Source organism: Mixophyes fleayi, chromosome 5, assembly GCF_038048845.1.
Source record: "Mixophyes fleayi isolate aMixFle1 chromosome 5, aMixFle1.hap1, whole genome shotgun sequence".
NCBI lineage: Eukaryota > Metazoa > Chordata > Amphibia > Anura > Limnodynastidae > Mixophyes > Mixophyes fleayi.
Window position 1 is genome coordinate 79,030,901 of NC_134406.1, and position 18,935 is coordinate 79,049,835.

Below are 18,935 nucleotides of genomic sequence, written 5' to 3' on the forward strand. Positions count from 1 at the left end.
TGTGTACAAAAGTTACACGAAGGAGCCACAATACATTCTCTCAAAGTTGTACGTTTCATATAAATGTATGTACTATATACATAGTTACATAATTATTACGGTTGAAAAAGAATACTTCCCACAAGTTCAACCTGTCATAAATGATGTGTGTTGACTCAGATGACGGTAAAACAAAACCCTCATTGAGACTGATTGAGTTGTCATTTTGCATTGTGATCCCCACTTTAAGTCAAAATAATACACCCCTTCCTATGATGATGGTGAAATCATCATTCTTCCATTTGTAATTCTTGACCCCTCATCTCTTAAATGGTCTGTGCCTGGACATAACTTACTCTCTCTATATATATGATCAAGTAGGCACAAGAGGAGACAAACATTTTTACAAAGAATATACTAGTTGTAAGTAATCCTTTAACTCTGCCATTCTGCATTCTGCTCAGTAACACACAATGCAAGAACAACGAGGAACTGACAAACATGAAAAAACAGTCAGTAATTAACTTATGTGCAAAACAAAATACTAATTTGCACCCCTTGCAATGTAACATGGTTTTGTCCAGGAGACTGAAATAAGAAGTTTCTCAAGTTAAGATCCTTAATGAATCAGGCCCCTTGTGTTTTTAAATTGATATATCTTGGATAAATCATCTGAGACATCCCATAAGAAAGCTTTGATTAAGAAAACATGAGTCATAGGAATCTTATTCAGTGGCAGCTATTTGAGCAATTCCGTTTTTCAGGAGGCTTTAGGTATTTTGTACTTCAAGCAAGACTTATGGAAGATAAATAATTTGTTTTATCACTTAATCCTTTTTACTGCCATAGAGATGCATCTCACGCCTTTGCTCTATCACTTCCAGGCAGTCATGCATATAAGAGATGTCATGTGTTAAGCTACATGCTATTGATTGTGGCTACTATCACAGGTAAAAATTTCCCCTTTAGGACTGTTAGCAGTAGTCTATCCAAGATGGGTGTAGGGTGTGCATGGACCCATGAGAAAAGTGTTCCCTGCACCATCCCCTTGACTTATGGGCCCACCCTACACCCCAGTTGTGCTGGCATGTGAGGAGGAGGGACTGGTTTTGGCATTGTAAAAGTGTTTCTGCTGTCAGTGAGGATCAGCTCCGTGACCTGAATGGCTGCTCTCTATCTGTCCATAGCCGTGGAGAGCTGCTTGTAAAAGCTTGTAATAGTTTTGTGTGGTGCTGTTGTACAGGAGCTGTGGTCCATAGATATTAGATATTAGATTCTTGAGAAAGAACCCACTAGTGATGAAGTACGTTCGTAATATTCATGTATAACAGTTTGTTTTCACTTTGTTATTGACATTACTTTCAATGTTATTCCCATCTACTAGCTCATCTTTTATTATATCATCTACTAGTAGTTATTCCAACATTGTTTTGATGTAATTATTTTTTTATTTTATTGATTCTGTTACCTACTGATATATCCCTACTTCACATTCCTTCACCTTTCAAATTCTGTTCCATCCATTTCTCATGTTATAACTTCTATTTCTATTTGTTACAACTCCTGCACACATCATATTCTAATATCCTATCCTATCTACTTCATATACATTTAAAGCATATCCCCTTACACTATTGCCCAATCTCTATCTCTTACCGCATTTATTTCCACCTACCATCTAACCACTGTTATACTAACACCTATCCACAAATATGTAAGACTTTCATTATAATATCTATACCTCATTATCTATCTATCTATCTATCTATCTATCTATCTATCTATCTATCTATCTATAGATCTATCTATCTATTCTATCTATCACTAATACCCATTATGTACTATTTATCTACATACTATATCTACTATGTGTCTACTACCTTTTTCTCTATTATTGATGTGTCTTTTACTTTGACTCATACTGTATTTTAAATGTAGATCCCTCTATCATATAAGAATACTGAATCATAATCTTTTCCCACAAACTAATACCCTCCTAATTTTTCACACATATCCCCTCAAAACTCCCACACACTCTATTCAATGCCCTGTACTTCATTCCAATATCCTGACCCTATTTTCCATCTTTACCCTTTCTATTCCAACACATCTCTACCTAACCCTTTTCTTTCCACTGTTCATTCATTTCTATTGCTCTACCTTCCTCCACTTCTACACTTATCCTATCAACAAACTTCATTCATTCCACTTTACAGTAAGCACAATTCAACATATTTTCATTGTTATTTGGTTGCACCAGTAATCGTAATGCTAATTAGCGCCCATCCACTACTCATGTTACTACCTTTCGGCCCCTAGCTCTCCATTTCAGGTACAACCTACTTCCACTCCCACTCATCCGCCTTCTATGGCCAACAATCACATCTTCATATCCAATAGCTATAGACTACAGCTCTTGTACAACAGCATCACAACAACTTACTACAAACAACGTTCCACTGCTACTGCATATAAGTGTGATATTATTTCTTGAATTACTAGGTGGAGAAACCTGTGTTTGCTGCGCACATACAGACATCTGTCAATTAAGTCAGGTCTCTCTGCTCCTCCCTTTCCTACTGTTTCTCACATTACTTTGCCTCCCCTCTTCCCCCTCTCAAATTCTAATCTATAGCTGAGTAGCTACTAAAGTCTCAATAGGTCTCTGTGTATCATTTTCTAACTTCTAACTACAAGCAGTTCGCTAGTTCGTCGTCGTCATCATCATCTGCTACTTACACCTAATCCTGACCACCCGCTTGAACATGCCCTTACTGTCTATTGCTATATGTTAGAACACCCTTTTCCTTCCCCACCATGCCTCTTCAGGTGGCAAGAAGTTGCACTTTGGAGAAATATCTGATTTATTAAACTGGCCCCAGACGCGTCATGTGTAAAAACATTATTCCATAGAAAGTACATATTTAGAAATGATACCACCAATGCAAGAAGCAAGTTTTACACTCATACTATTAATCCACCAGTTGTTTGTATTGAATACACAGGTCCTGTCCTCTTCTGTAACTTCACTCAACTTCTTTTTCTGTTTTGTTCTATTCCATTCAGGATGCTTGCTTGGGTCTTAAAGTTTTCCACATACAGCTTTGCTCTATTATTAAGGCAGTATGCTGAGCTAGGCAAATCAGCCTCCAAATATGTATGTTTGAGGTGTAAGCATATGATGTGGTAGAAAGACTACAGTCATCATCCTCAAATTATTGACATGAATAAAAAAAAATATTTATGGTTGAAAATACTGATTTTAGCTATGTAAGAAATTCCACAATCATGTAACCGCAGGTCGACCTCACTATCCTGTGTTTGACTGTCAGCTTTTGTATCATCATCACTAGTATTGCACCAGGTTTGAACAGGTTCAAAAGAAATGCCTGTATCAGGATATTTACGACTGCTTGCAAGGTCTGCATCTGATTACAATTGCTTAAACACATTCTTACTGGACATTGTGGAATGCTGAAATGCTCATTTTCATGCCATGTGCCACCCAGTCAGAAGTACTGGTCGAAACGTCTGAGATCTGTACAACTTTACACTAATCGCTATTACGTGTGCCTAGTTTTTGAGCATGCGCATTGCAAAAAACCACAAGATATGCTGAAAACAGCAAGTTGCGTTCATTGCAAATATACGGCTCACGATACAAATGGGAAGGTCTTATTATGAAAATTGGTGGACTATGACAATTGAGGCACTCGTATTAAATTTTTTTTGTAAATTGGCTTGTAGTTTGAATGGCAGATGATTTTCTCAAGTCTAGGAAAGAAATATTAAGGAAGATGAAGGAAGGATCAGGGGATACTCTTGTGAGAAACTTACCTGCTCCATGCTCCTGATTACAGCACTCTTTTGTTTACTTCCTGCTTGGTGCTGCAATCGTGTGACTCTGAGCGGGGAGTTGAAACTCCTGGCACTATATAAAATCCACTCTGACACACTGTCTGTGTCAGAACAACAGGTGGCTAACCCCTGCTTCTGGCTCCCGCTGTCCTTTCTGGTTGTTGGCTTCTAGTGAATTTCTCCTTTCTTGTCTTACTATGTTTCCTGGATTAACTGTTGTGCTGCATTCTTCAGTGTGCATCCGACTCGACTTGTTTACTGATCGCGCTTTCTGGGATGTCCTTGTCACCACGTTCCTCAGTGTGTATCCGATCCGGCTTGTTCACTGACCTCGCTTTCTGGATTGTTCTCGACTCCATGTACCCCAGAGTGTATCCAACCTGGTTTGGTATATTGAACACCTGCCTGTGTTTATCCTGCTGCATCTGACCATCTACCCTCTATCAAATAAAGGGGCTACCCTGATGGCCGTGACCTGCAGACTCCCGGCAGCAAAATCCATCCTGCCTTTTGGCAGCTGTTGGTGAAGATCGGGGGTTCCGCACCTCAGAAAGACCTGCGCCAATCCTGGTTTATAGTTGCCTTCAGGACTGTAACAGTTTGCGTTCACCAAATGATGGAGGGATCCGGCAAACCTCCTCCGCAAGATCTTCTGGAGCATCTTATCAGTTGGGTAGAAGAGCAAGAGAAGAATCAAGCCTAACTTCTAAAACACCTTCCGGGTCTCTCTACTTACCTGGATACGCTGCATAACACCTTGGCTTAACAAGCTACTTCGCTTCCAACGCAAGCTCCTGCAGTGACCTAAGCCATGGCATCCCATCTCCAGGTTCCTGATCCTTCTAAATTTGATGATGATCCCTGGTTGGGTTTCTAGCGCAGCTTCTGGTTCTCTTCACTTACATCAGGGATTGCTCCCTCTCGGTCAGTACGCTATTCAAATCCGTACTTGGCTGCTGAGTTACAGTAGAACAATGAAGCTCTTGTACCCACGTTTTGGCAGGGATTAACCAATTGGATTAAGGATGAATTTGCAGGTTGTGAACTTCCTGTCTCCCTTGATGCTCTTATGTCTGTGCGCAATCAAAATGATATCGATTTTAGGAAGAGGAATCAAGAGAGAGAACACTCCCGACACAGCGCTCGGGAAATGGAAAAGCCTAACCGGCTCTAGAGAGGCCGGATTAGGTATGGATGAATTTTCTCAGAGTGATACTAACTTTTCTATTAGTGTACTTCTTCGTTATGCCAATCAACAGGTTTCCCTACCTGTACTCATCGATTCCAGTGCCGATGGGAATCTTATATCTGCTGCTACGGCAGCGAAGCTGTCCATACCCACGGTTTCACTGGGTCAACCTATTGACGGCTGTAGGATTGAGGGTGGTCCATTAGATTCCAAACAGTTTCTCTGTCTCTCCAAATAGGAGCACTGCATACCGAGATTATATCTTTCCTAGTGATTCCTAAAGCCATAAATCCTCTGGTCTTGGGTCTTTCCTGGTTCAGACTTCATTCTCCGGTACTAGATTGACAGAAAGCTTAAGTATTTTCCTGGGGACCCAACTGCCACTCTCTTTGCCTTCAGAAGATGCAGTTGCTTGAGAAGGATTCCTCATCCTCACCTACAGCATCTTTGGATATTCCAACACATTATGCAGCATACTCTGACATATTTTGTGAGCAGGAAGCTTCCAAGTTACCCCCGTATGGGCCCTGGGACTGTACTATCGAACAATTACCAGACAAGTCTCCTCCTTGGGGTTGCATCTACCCCTTGTCCTTACCTTAATCACAGGCTATGTCTGTGTACATCAAGGACAACTTAAAACGGATTTTATAAGAAAAGCTTCCTCTCCTGCTTGAGCAGGATTCCATTTTGTCAAAAAGACAGATGAAGGGATCTGCCCCAGCATTCATTATTGGGGTCCTAACGCCATCATCATTAAGAATAGGTATTCATTACGCTACGGTCACCATCTTTACCAAGTTGGACCTCAGAGGCACCTACAATCTAATTCGTATCAAGAAGATAAGTGGAAAACAGCTTTTAATACTCACGACAGTCACTTTGAGTATTTAATGATGCCCTTCGGGTTTTGTAATGCACCTGCGGTGTTCCAAAATGTTATTAATGGTATCTTCAGAGACATCCTGTATCGTTTCATGGTCATCTATTTGGATGATATTCTCATATTTACCGGCAACATCAATTATTCTGTAAGATAGAAAAATGTGTTTTTGAAAAGAATCAGCTTTCTTTTTTTGGCTATATAGTGTCAGGCTCCGGACTTCAAATGGATCCTGAGAAACTAAAGTCCACAACCCATCAGTCTCAAAGCTGTCCAGCATTTTTTAGGATTCGCCAATTATTACAGACAATTTATTAGGGGATTATCTTCTTTGGTTGCTCCAATTACCGCTTTAACCAAGAAGTCTGCTAATTCCAAACATTGGCCATCCGAAGCTGTTAAGGCTTTTGGCTTACTCAAAGAGGCATTTACCTCTGCTCATATTCTAAGACAGCCAGATACCACCCTTCCTTTCTACCTAGAAGTATATGCATCCTCTGTCGGGGTTGGAGTTGTCTTGTCTCAGAAATCCTTCTCTGGGAAATTATTTCCGTGTGGAATTTTCTCTCCAAGGCTGGCTTCTGCAGAGAGAAATTATGGTACTGTTGATATGGATCTTCTTGCTATTAAGATAGCACTGAAGGAGTGGAGATTTCGTTTAGAAGGAACTCAATTTCCTGTGACAATCTACACATATCATAAGAATGTTTTATATCTACAATCAGCGACCTGCCTGAGCACACGGCAACCTAAATGGTTTTGTATTTTTCACCCGCTTCAATATCTGCATCACCTGAGTCAAAGAACAAGAAAACAGATGCTCTACCACTCATTTGACTCTACTGATTTGGAGGAACAATATAAGCATAGACATTCTAGTTCCTGAATGTATTTTTAGCTACTACACCCACAGACTTGGAAATTCCTCATGGGAAGACCTTCATACCGTCTCACCTGTGTGGTAAATTGGCTCACACCTCTCACTATGCCAGTCACTCCGGAATTAAGAAGACCAAGGAGCTAGTATCCCAAAGATACTTTTGGCATTCCCTGCAGTCCGACGTCCAGGAGTATGTCCTGTATCTGCTCAGAATAAGGTCCCCAGACAGTCTACTTATGGCCTGTTGCATCCTCTTCCCATTCCTGATTGTCCCTGGAGTAACTTCATTACTGACTTACCGTCTTCCAAGGGATGTTCTGCTGTTTGGGTCATCACAGATTGTATCTCTAATACTGCTCTTTGTACCCTTAAAAGGCTTACCTGCAGCTTCTACCTTGACTCAATTATTTATCAAGGAGATTTTCCGGTTACATGGATGTCCTGATGAGATTATTTCTGACTGTGAGTCCCAGTTCGTAGCCAGATTTTGGAAAGCTTTCTGTTGTGCTTGTGGCATCAAGCTATATTTCTCTTCCGTCTATCATCCACAAACCAATGGTCTCACTGAGAGGACTAATCAAGAAATGGAGAAGTTCCTCAGATGTTATATCTCTGCTAAACAGGACAACTGGGTCGACTTATTGACTTGGGCAGAGTTCGATTCAGTTTCTCCTCTCTTTGCTCTCCGAGGCTTTCATCCAAAACGTACTTTACTTTCTGATCTTCCGACTTCGGGAGTTCCTGACGTGGATATCCTTTTCCAAAACTTCTCCTCAGAGTGGTCGCAAGTTAAACAAAATTTGATCCTTGCTCCCAATTTGGCAAGAGATTTTTTGATAAAAAAAAACATCCTACCCCCTACTTGCCCCTGGAGACAAAGTATGATTGTCCACTCAGAACCTTCATCTTCAAGTACCTTCCAGAAAATTTGCCCCACATTTTATTGAACCCTTCAAAATCCTGGAAGTCGTCAATCCTTTGGCATTTATTTTAAAATTACCCCTTACCTTAAGAATTCCCAATGTATTTCACATTTTGCTTTTGAAACCATTGCTTATTAATACATTTTCCTCCACTAGGAAACCTCCTTCGGCTGTCTCTGTACAAGACCAGTAAGAATACGAAGTTAATGAGATTCTTAACTTCCGTATCTCGAAAGGTTCTCTTCAATTCTTGGTGGACTGGAAGGCATATGGCCCAGAATAATGCTTTTGGATTCCTGCTAGAGACCTTCACGCTTATGATCTTCTGAAGCGTTTTCACTAGAGGTCACAGGACTCTCTTGTTTACTTCCTGCTTGGTGCTGCAATCATGTGACTCTAGGCGGGGAGTTTGAAGCTCCTTGCACTATATGAGATCCACTCTGACACGCTGTGTAAGAGCAAGAGGCTGCCAACCACTGCTTCTGGCTCCTGCGTACTTTCCTGTTCCCGGCTGCAAGTGAATTTTGCCTGGCTTGTCTGACTACATTTCCTGGATTAACCCTTGTGCTGCTTTCGTCAGTGTGTATCCGACCCGGCTTGTTCACTGACCTTGCTTTCTGGATTGTCCTCGGATCCATGTACCTCAGAGAGTATTCGACCCGGCATGGTATACTGACCACAACCTCTGAACCTGCCTGTGTTTATTCAGCTGCATCAGTCCATCTACCCTTTCACATAAAGGGTCTAACCTGAGGGTCGTGACCTGCGGACTTGCAACAACAAAATCCATCCTGCCTTGTGGCAGTTCTTGGTGAACACCGGAGGGTCTGTTAGACTCCACGCCTCGGGAAGGCCTGAGCAATCATGATTGATAGTTGCCCTCAGTGACCGTAACAAATGTTAAGTATAAAATTCTGTGAGTTGGGGGCTTTAAAGGAATTTTGCATATATCACTTAATGTTCTAAAACATTCTGACAATGATAAAAGGAGATGTTCATTCAAAAATTTCTTTAAAGTTCCACCTTTTACACATCAATCATTTTGAATCAGGCAATGACTTGACCAGTCAGATCAACTAACAGACAGTCAGATACAGATTTACACTGAGTGCAGGCAAGTGTGGAGGGTGGAGATGGGGATTAACATAACCCAAACTGTAGGTTTGCTGTAGGTCTTTAAACACTTTAAATAATTGATGCGTTACGGTTTGACAGGTGTATCGCCTAGTAAAATATTTTTCCTGAATAAACACATCTGAAAAGTAACATTAATTAGTAGCCATGCAGTGTAACAATATATTCAATAGGTTGTTCACAGAGTAATTTAATTTCCATGGTCATGAAATCATTATTACAGGTACATTAAGCACCAGAATACAGCTGTGTTCTGTGTCCTCACAAGTAGAACATTTAAATATTAATGAGAATATGAAGAACATCATTAGATATCCTGTCTATCAGTACGGGTAATATGTAAGTTCCTCACCAATGTTATTTATGTCAGAGTGAGAAGGCTGTTGTGTATCATTGACTTGTAAATGATTTGACTTGATGTGTGCAATGAAATAAGAAGGCAGAGTGGGAGAGCAGTTACAGAGTATCACACTGAGAGATGTTATGACAGACAAGGATTTCATCAGCATAGTAACTCTTACAGTTATTCTACAAATACAGCCAGCTCTACGAAGCAGAAAATGCAAGGACCACTATCCCTGAAATACAAATTCCTTTATAAAAACAATCTACTGGTAACATTTGAAAAGCATAATTGTTTAGTTTAAAATGTTACAACTAAAAATAATTTCACAAATCTATGTTTTGGGGATAGTTAAATAGAAGTTAATTGAAAAAAAAAAATTGCTAAAAAATCCAGTAAACTGACTATAGTTCTGGATGGGACAACCAACTGCAGTACCATAAAGAGGTGTAGGCAACAGCTGTATAATGGAGATGGCTGAATTAAACAACAATACAACTTGTGGAAGTGCCAGACAAGTGATATCAGTGTTGGATTTGCATTGCTTTGTTTACTGGACACCACAGGGGGCTCTGCTCTCTATACTGGTCTCCAGAATGAGCCTCTGATTTGTATACTAGGCACCAGCTGTCCCTAATTTCCAGGGACCGTCCCAGGAATTAAAGTATGTCATTGTTTTTCAATATTTCACTGTACAGAATGACTTCTCTTATTTTACATCTAATAAGTAACTGTCAGTGGACATTATTATTCTCTAGGCTTTATACATTAATGTTTTATTGAATTATTGTATTTGGCTTATTTCATTAAAGATTAGCAATTATCATTCAAAAAATTGCATTATAACCAAATTCAGTTAAGTCCACAAAGGTCTGCTAAACAGTACAATGTGCGAATTGTTTAAATGCACCTGCTTAACAGAAATGTGTCCTTGGATATTATTTTAAAATGTTGCCAACTATGCAGAATGGGACCTGCTTTTTTTATGTTGTTTTATATAGTAACCATCAGAACATAACATCTGCTGACTATGACACGCGGGATATGCTAGACATGTATGCTAGGGTGCATGGACATTATAGGCCTCATTTAGATGTGAATGTATGCAATTTTTTTGCCATGACTATATACATGTCCGTACTGTGCACTTGTAACAAAATGCACCCTTATCTAGATTTGTGCATATTTTGCACTTGTGGCCCCTTACGGCTGGAGAGGTGTAATGGGGGTGGACAAGCATAAGTTGTTTATAGGAAGGGTATGTCATGTAAGTGTAGCATGCCCCCTGGAAACACGACCCTAGTGAGAGTTGGATGCATCCCCTGGTGTGCTTCTTAGGAGGTGTATATTGCGCAGGTACTGGAGGTCCGGTGTAAAGAAACATGATGATGATGATAATGATGATATCAGCAGTGTTATCTAGCAGCTTCTTATTGGCTATTACTAGTAAACCTACCAGCTGACACTACTTTATTGACTGTTGCATAGTAAAACCTCTAGCTGTTAATAATTTATTAGTACCACCAGTGGCTGGTATACAGTGGTATGACATACTACCACTTCTCCTACTGCTTTCACTGTAATACTATCAAATTTCATTCACTTATATTTTCCATACCACCACTTCCACATTTCCATAGCGTAACTTCTAAATTTCCACTTTGACCACAAATCACCATATTATGTCAAATCACAGCTGTCTATTAGGAATACATATTTGCACTTCCATTGGAACTACTGTAGGACAGAAGAGTTCCATTGATTTATAGTACGGTAAATGGTCATTTTTTTTTTACATTTATAACACACTGTCAAGCAGCATCTCTACTCTAATGTTGGGGGTTAATGTACACATTTGTACGTTTGATGTAAAAATACTGCTGTGTTTTGAGTTGACTGTGTCTTGAGATGTTTTTGACTCAACATATACTTGTACGCACACACATATTTTGTGGCATCAACCTCTAAACGAGACCTTAATTAGGGAAATACAGTTGAAGACAACCAGCATCACATCTGAGGATTTATCCTATTATGAATATCTGCTGGGGGCCTATTTTAGTAAGCGGTGCAGTGAATTTGACAAGTTAGAAACAGATGCTACTTTGTATGTTAATGTTTTAAATGAGAAAACAAAGTAGCAATTTGTATGTACCATATGTTTCTGACAACAAAAAAGAATAGCAATTACAAACATAAAGAACTTGAAATTAACCTGTCATACAAGTGACGACAGAAGCTACTCTACGTTACGCTGGCCCATGTTATGTTTCCATTTTAAGATTCAGTTTGTATTACCATTCTTACCTCAGTTCTGTGAACCAGCTGCTGTGTGCCATCATCATTCATTCTGAACGTTTCCAAGAATGGATCGGACTTGCTGAAAAAATCCTGAAATGCAATGTTATTCAGTTAAATGGATTGGCAGATCCTATTTTGTCTGTTTACATCTCTTCTGTCACCGTTGATTGAAATGGGAGATTCAATTATTGTTCGATTTGTTAAGCTGCCAGTCTTATTTTAACTTTAAAAATATCAAATTTTACTCAATGTTACACTTCAGCTGTGATTTTCTGAGTATCTCTCTCTCTCTCTCTATCTATCTATCTATCTATCTATCTATCTATCTATCTATCTATCTGTCTGTCTGTCTTTCTATCTATCACAAGATATAGCTAGATATGAGATCTAATACACAGTTATAGGAAAGATAGATAGATAGATAGATAGATAGATAGATAGATAGATAGATAGATAGATATGAAGAATATAATACATGCCTTCCTATTTAGCTCTATACACACCAGGAAAACTATGCTATGTTTACAAAGCCATTATCTGGATACCAGAGAAGCTATTTATTTTTCTAATGTATACTGCATTTATTCAGTTTGAAAATTAAAGGTGTGTTACTGTATTAAACTGTATTTTTGTTTTATTTGCATTTTAATGCATTCACCTCTTATGTTATTGATACTTGTATCTACTACCCTCTGAGATCAATGTTTTTGATTTGTATAAGTACCTGGAGACAACCATTCTTGTGAGTCCTTTGTAAAGATACATACATGGTTTACAGGTATGTGTCTTTAATATTTTGATTTGGTACGTGGGCCATTTTAGTACAACACACCTTTAACCTAATTACTGTACGAAATGGGCACCATTTATTCTATTTATTACATCTATTTATCTGTTACTAACTGTTGCATAAATCTTTTCTATCTAGCTCTTACGATATCCATCTACAGGTGTAGAAAGTGTTAATCTAACATAACACAACTTCATTCATACATTGACCGTTTAAAACACATGTCATTGTGCCAAGTGTGTTTCACAAAGCATGCAAATTCCATGCAATACATTTTTTCTTCCACCAGATGGCACCTTAACCTAATCGTACTACGCATGTTAGATGAATGAAAAATATTCAGCACATGCGTACTGTTCTTTGTTAATCAAACAAATGTTTTGGAATCCCTGTTTAAATCAATGGACTAATGGCATCAGAGCAAAAAAATATGTGCTTTAAAAGCTGGAAAATGAAAGTGATTGCCAGTTACCACCACACAGAATACAGATGCTGTACAGTTTAATAAAAAACTAAAAATCAATACAAATTAATTTAATACAAATGACAAAACAGGTAGCATGCCCCTTTCCTAAGTCTTCAACCAGCCCGAGTGGTAAACAGTCTATACTGGTTTCCCCCATAAACGGAGAGACCACACATGTGTTTTCCCTGTGCTGTAGTGAAATTAAGTCCCAAGTGCAGGCCTGGTGGAGTGCACAAAAAAGCACATCTCCCTCCTGCTAAAGGCTTTCAGATCTTCTTGACCCAACTGATTGTTAAGGCTACGTATAATTAATAGGATTTGGTGCCTGGAGTAGCAACATTGCCACCCATATGGTCCCAGTACAATAGACCTTCCTCATTGTAAAAACACAGACAAAGAAAGATGCATGTGCACAGTTTCAAAATAAATTTTAACTGAGTAAAGAATCCCCAAAACCTTGGTAATCACTTCATAAACCATAACATTATATTAGAGATGAGCGGGCTCGGATATCTGAAATCCGAGCCCACCCGAACGTTGGCGATCCGAGCCGGATCCGAGACAGATCCGGGTATTCCCACCAATTGCAAAACTGAAACCGAGGCTCTGAGTCATAATCCCGCTGTCGGATCTCGCGATACTCGGATCCTATAAATTCCCCGCTAGTCGCCGCCATCTTCACTCGGGCATTGATCAGGGTAGAGGGAGGGTGTGTTAGGTGGTCCTCTGTCCTGCTATATCTTGTGCTGTGCTGTGCTGTGCTGTGCTTTTCAAAATAAATCCAAAACCTTAAATCCGAACCAAAACCTTTCGTCAGGTGTTTTGCGAAACAAATCCGAACCCAAAACCTCAAGCAAATCCGAATCCAAAACACAAAACACGAGACACCAAAAGTGGCCGGTGCACATCCCTACATTATATATGTATATATATATATATGTATATATATATATATATATATATATATATATATATATATTATAATGTTGGCCTTAAAACCCACTCCAAGGAATGTTGTTTACAAAGCTTACTATGTTTTTATAAGGCATTTGGTTTCAGATTTCACCACATAACAGTATGTATTGGAAAATATAGATCGGGGGATTGGAATAGCTATTATATGCTATATGTTTGGGACAATTGTTTACACACACACATTCTAAAATTATGCTTGGCTATTGTAGTTTATTGCACGAGTCTGTGCCATTTTGCTGTCTTTATTGCAATAAACTCTGTTCCATCTGTAAACTAGTTTATGCATTTTCAGTCACATTCCAAAGGGTAAGAAAGGACTGGCATTGACCTGCGCTCTTTAATTATTTCACAACATTAAACTGTGATAACATTAACATTTAAAGTAAAATCATGCTAGGACTTGCACGTTTTATTGGATTCTACAATAACATTCAAAAACAGCATTTACCTTGTCGTCTAGTTTCCGTGCACTGAAGGAAAGTTCAACATAGTCATCATTTCCAGATAATTCTTCCGCTATCACCTAAAAGAATCAGTGATTCTCTTTATATACAGTTTGTGTTATATGTACAGTATCAAAAAGGAGAAGGTTTTCAAATGAGTTTAAAATATAAGTATAAGATAGTATTAAATGTAAGTATAAAATTATTAAAACGATTATAAAATTATTATTGATTTTTAAATGTTACATAAAATGAAATACAATTGCAGTTTTCAATTTAATGTCACTTAACACAGTGTTTTATTACACATGTGATGTGTATGATCACATCACCACAGAGAGTTGCATCCCCCTCCACTACCAGCCCTACAAGGTTAGACATAGCAGCGGAGGGTAAGAGTTGTGGGGTAAATAAATCACTGCGTGGATGGCAGGATAGTGGTAGACTGAATATGGAAGTGTAAGTAAAGGAGGAGTAAATAAAGTACAGGGAAGTGTGAGGGGGGTGAATTCTAGAGGAGGAAGGGGGATAATTCACAGAGGAGGTGTTGGTGGGGAATAAATTACTGGTGAGGCTAACAGAATGAAACAGAATACAGTGGAGGGTGAGGGAGGGGAAATTAACTACATGGAGATTAGGGTGCGGGAAGAAATGTGTTACAGGGGAGAAAGGGGCAGGCTGTCACGGAGATTAAAAGGACCAGTAAGAGGTCTGTGGTGCAGAAATGAACTCAAGGGGAGGTTGGTATAGTAGGAATAATAAAAGGGGGGGGGGGTGAATTAAAGGGAAGTGTAGTGGAAATGAATGACAAGGGAGAGGGATACATACAAACATATATCTATTTAGCAATGAATAAAGAAGAACAACAGACATCCAGCTGTAAATCAGGTAACCACTGCAACATTACGATAACATTAACATTTAAAGTAACATCTACTTAGAACTTATACAGACACTTGTCTGTCTTCAGGTATATGTATACAAGTTCTCATGAAGGATTGTTCTATACTTGAGATGGGGAATGACACCTAAATGTTTAGCACCTTTTCATAAAGGGCTATTGAACCATGCTACCTCCCTGATGGTGTACATTTAATTTAGGATTGGTGAAGACCACCAATCAAGTGGTCAATCTGGTACTTACATTTGGCTGTACTTTAGCTAATTTCTCATTTAGGCACCTCCTTTGTTCATCTTTATACATTGAAAATAATACCCGTCAAGCAACGGGGAATAAGAAGGATACTGTCCTCTCAACATTAGAGGGAGTGAATATATGGATATGTCTTATTAATCATTTTATTATTCCACCTAAGATGTATTTAGTGACTGTTCACAAAAGTCTTTTTCAAATATTTGGTTGTAAAACAGTAATGTTTAAAAGTGTAGTAGAGTATCATTTTTCTACCGATTGTCATGGATTAATATTTTCTATGTTTGCTACACAACTACCGTTCCCCAAAATTTTTTTAGGGTGAAAGAAGGCATGTATGTCTTTTGTGTCTGAGAGAGGAATACAAAGTCAGTTGCAAACATTTCTCTTTTTTAATGCACAGTGAACTACAGAAATCCTCAAGCGATGTTTCAAAACAAGTAGTAAAGCTTTAAATGAGAGCAATGGGTTCACTTTAAATTTTTAATTGCAGGTTAACTATTTACATCTAAACCACTGGGGTGTATTTAAAAAAAAACGAGTGGAGGGATAGAGTTTTGATCAACTAGGGCAAGAACTTACTTGTTAGGTGTAACATTTATCATTGAGATTGCTTTATCTTATAAATTGTCACAGGCTCCAGAAAACAAACCCATGGGAAGCACAGTAGCTATATTTATTAAAATTTCACTGAACCTACACTTTATAGAATACACACAGGGGCAGTCCTCTAATAAGCTCCAGGTGGACAGCTGAAGCAAGAAGTTGTTTTCAACACTGCGGAACAAGCATTCATATTTAAGCACCTCCTGTGTAGTGCTCTGTTCGGCATCCATGACTGTCAGGAGATGGGGAATAATTAAGGCAGCCCCTTGGTCTATCTGGCGTCACCTGCCACAGAATAAGGGACTCTTTGAGAAGAGTTTCATATATAGAAAAGGCCAAAGAATCACAAATATGGAAAATGGCAGACTATTGGATGAGTGTTAGATGGTCTGAAGGACGATTGTAGGTGGTCTGAAGGCTCAACAAATAAGAGATGTGGGCTAGTCATGACTGGTGATTCTCTTTCATTATACCTGAGAATACACTAGTAAAGGTACAGACAGAAAGAGACTCTCATCAGGCAGGAAAGTGGGGGCTTGTATATACAGAAAAAAAGGAGCACAAATATTTCTAAAACCACGTTCAAACCAGTATTTAATTAAATACATTTATTACCACATAAAAGTCATAACATAAACTAGAAAAAATAATAAACATTATTGAATCAATAATCAAAATTGCACAAAATGACATGCTCATAAACACCTATAGTAATTTTAAACTTCAAAAATGACGTTGCACACATCAAAATTCAGTAGCTTATAGCAACATAAAGTGACTGGTTACATTAAGAGACCTGTATTGGTAATAATGCTGCCAGACTTCAATGTCTTGATCTTGTTTCCTCTAGACTATGCTCAGTTTCTGATTTCCTTAATATGCCTTTCCCCTTCTCAAATCATCACCTTATCAGCTACACACTCATTCCCAGTACTTTAACTTCTCTTCTGTCAAACTCTACCAAGCCTCCTCATACCCCCAGAAATCTTAACTCTATTAATTTTAAAAGGTTTTCCACCTCTCTCAAAAACCTTCTCTCCCAATCTCTACATTCTCCTCCACTGATATGGCAGTACCTCATTTTCACCATACCTTAGTAACAGTCCTTGATCAAGTGGCTCCAGCGAATATTTCTAAAATACGTTGAATTCAATGTCAACTGTGGCACACTATAGTAACACAAAACCTTCAAAGACTTTCCCATAAAGCAGAACATCACTGGCATAAATCTTATAGCTCTAATGATTTCTTCACATATACTGCTATCTACCATTCTTATGGAAATGCTCTGGACACTGCAAAACAAACATACTTCCAATCTCTCATCTAAGCTCAGGCTTCAAAGACCTAATGCCTATTAAACACATTTAAATATATTCTTAACCCTCCCACCCCAAACCCTCCGACTACTATCAGTGCCCAGGATCTTGCTTCCTACTTCAAGAAAAAGATTGATAAGATCAGACTAGAAATTGTATCATCTTCCTTGACAAGCAAACAACTCAGTTCCTTTCCAGTACCCTCTGACACTCTCTGTTCATTTGATCTCACAAATAAAGCTGAAGTATCTACTCTCTACTTATCTTCCTATTCTATCTCCTCTTCACTTGATCCTATACCCTCACAAATTGGTAGATCCCTGTTTCTTGTGCTAATTCCACCTCTAACTAAAATCTCTAATCTCTCTTTCCCTTCTGGTATCTTCTTGTCATTATACAAAAATGCAGTGATTACTACTATTCTGAAAAAACTAAATTCACACCCAAACTCTTGATGGGACTCTTACTGTCCCATCTCTCAGCTCCCATTCCCCTCCAAACTTTTATAGAGACTTGCCTACAGTTGCCTCACACGCTTCCTTTCCACAAAAAACCTATTGGATCCTTTTCAGTCAGGTTATTGCTCTCAACACCCCACAGAGACTGCATTGACTAAAGTTGTCAATGATTTGATCACTGCTAAAACAAAGGCCATTACACTCTTCATATTCTCCTGGATCTCTCTGCTGACACTGTTGACCACTTTCTTCTCATACAAACGCTACAATCCCTAGGTCTTCAAGACACTGTCCTATCCTGGTACTCTTCCTACATTTCTCTTTTGCTCTTTCAGTGTTTTCAGTGTTAAGTTCTCTGGATCCACCTCTGCTCTGCTTACTTTATCAGTAGGAGTCTCACAAGGCTCAATACTAGGTCCTCTGTTGTTCTCTATCTATGTGACTTCTATTGGAAAACTAATAAGCTCCTTTGGATTTCAGTATCGTCTCTATGCGGATGATACCCAAATTTATCTATCCTCTCCTGATCTCTCGCCATCTCTGTTTTCCCACGTTACTGACTGTCTTTCTGCCATTTCATCTTGGATGTCCTCTTGTCAACTCAAGCTCAATCTCTCAAAAACAGAGTTACTATTCCCACCCACCAACAGACATCTCTATTTCTGTTGACGACATGACCATAAGTCCCTGCAAGCTCGCTGCCTAGGTGTGATTCTTGACTCACAAATATTCTTTGTTCCCCACATTGACTCTATATTTACATGTTACATGCATCTGTCACTCACCGGACTGTGAGTGCTTCTTCCCGGACATTTAGGAACCGTGGCCGTCCTCCAGCCTGAGGGACTGCGCATGCGCAGCCCTTTCTAAACCTTCAGTGTATGTTCCTTTAACTTAATTGGCAGATCAGGCAACACTCCCTATATTAAGCACCTGTGGTCAACACCACGTTGCCTGATCTTGGAGTCTCATTCCCCATGAGTCTCTGAAGGTGTTCCTGTGTTTCCTCGTTTATTCAGCCCTGCTGATTCCTGTGGTTTCCAAACCACTTCTACCTCTGTGGTTTCCAAACCACTTCTACTACTGTGGTTTCCATACCACATCTACCTTTCTGTGTATCATCGTGACTGTGAGCTGATTCCTATCCGCTGCCTCCGTGCACTACAGTCTTCTAACCACTTCAACTCTACCATGTATTATTGGGACTGTTAGCTGATTCCTATCCGCTGCCTCCG

The 18,935-nt window shown here is 39.1% G+C and overlaps 1 protein-coding gene across 1 annotated transcript in view; it reads right to left on the reverse strand.

Annotated features, from left to right (window-relative positions):
• CPNE4 (copine 4) overlaps window positions 1–18,935 on the reverse strand; it is a 339,071-nt gene that overhangs the window by 110,143 nt on the left and 209,993 nt on the right. Inside the window, exons 5-6 of the mRNA XM_075212441.1 lie at window positions 14,170–14,244; window positions 11,497–11,580 (exon numbers count right to left, since the gene is read on the reverse strand). Of these exons, the coding sequence (XP_075068542.1) occupies window positions 11,497–11,580; window positions 14,170–14,244 (159 nt within the window). The remainder of the gene's footprint in view (window positions 1–11,496; window positions 11,581–14,169; window positions 14,245–18,935) is intronic.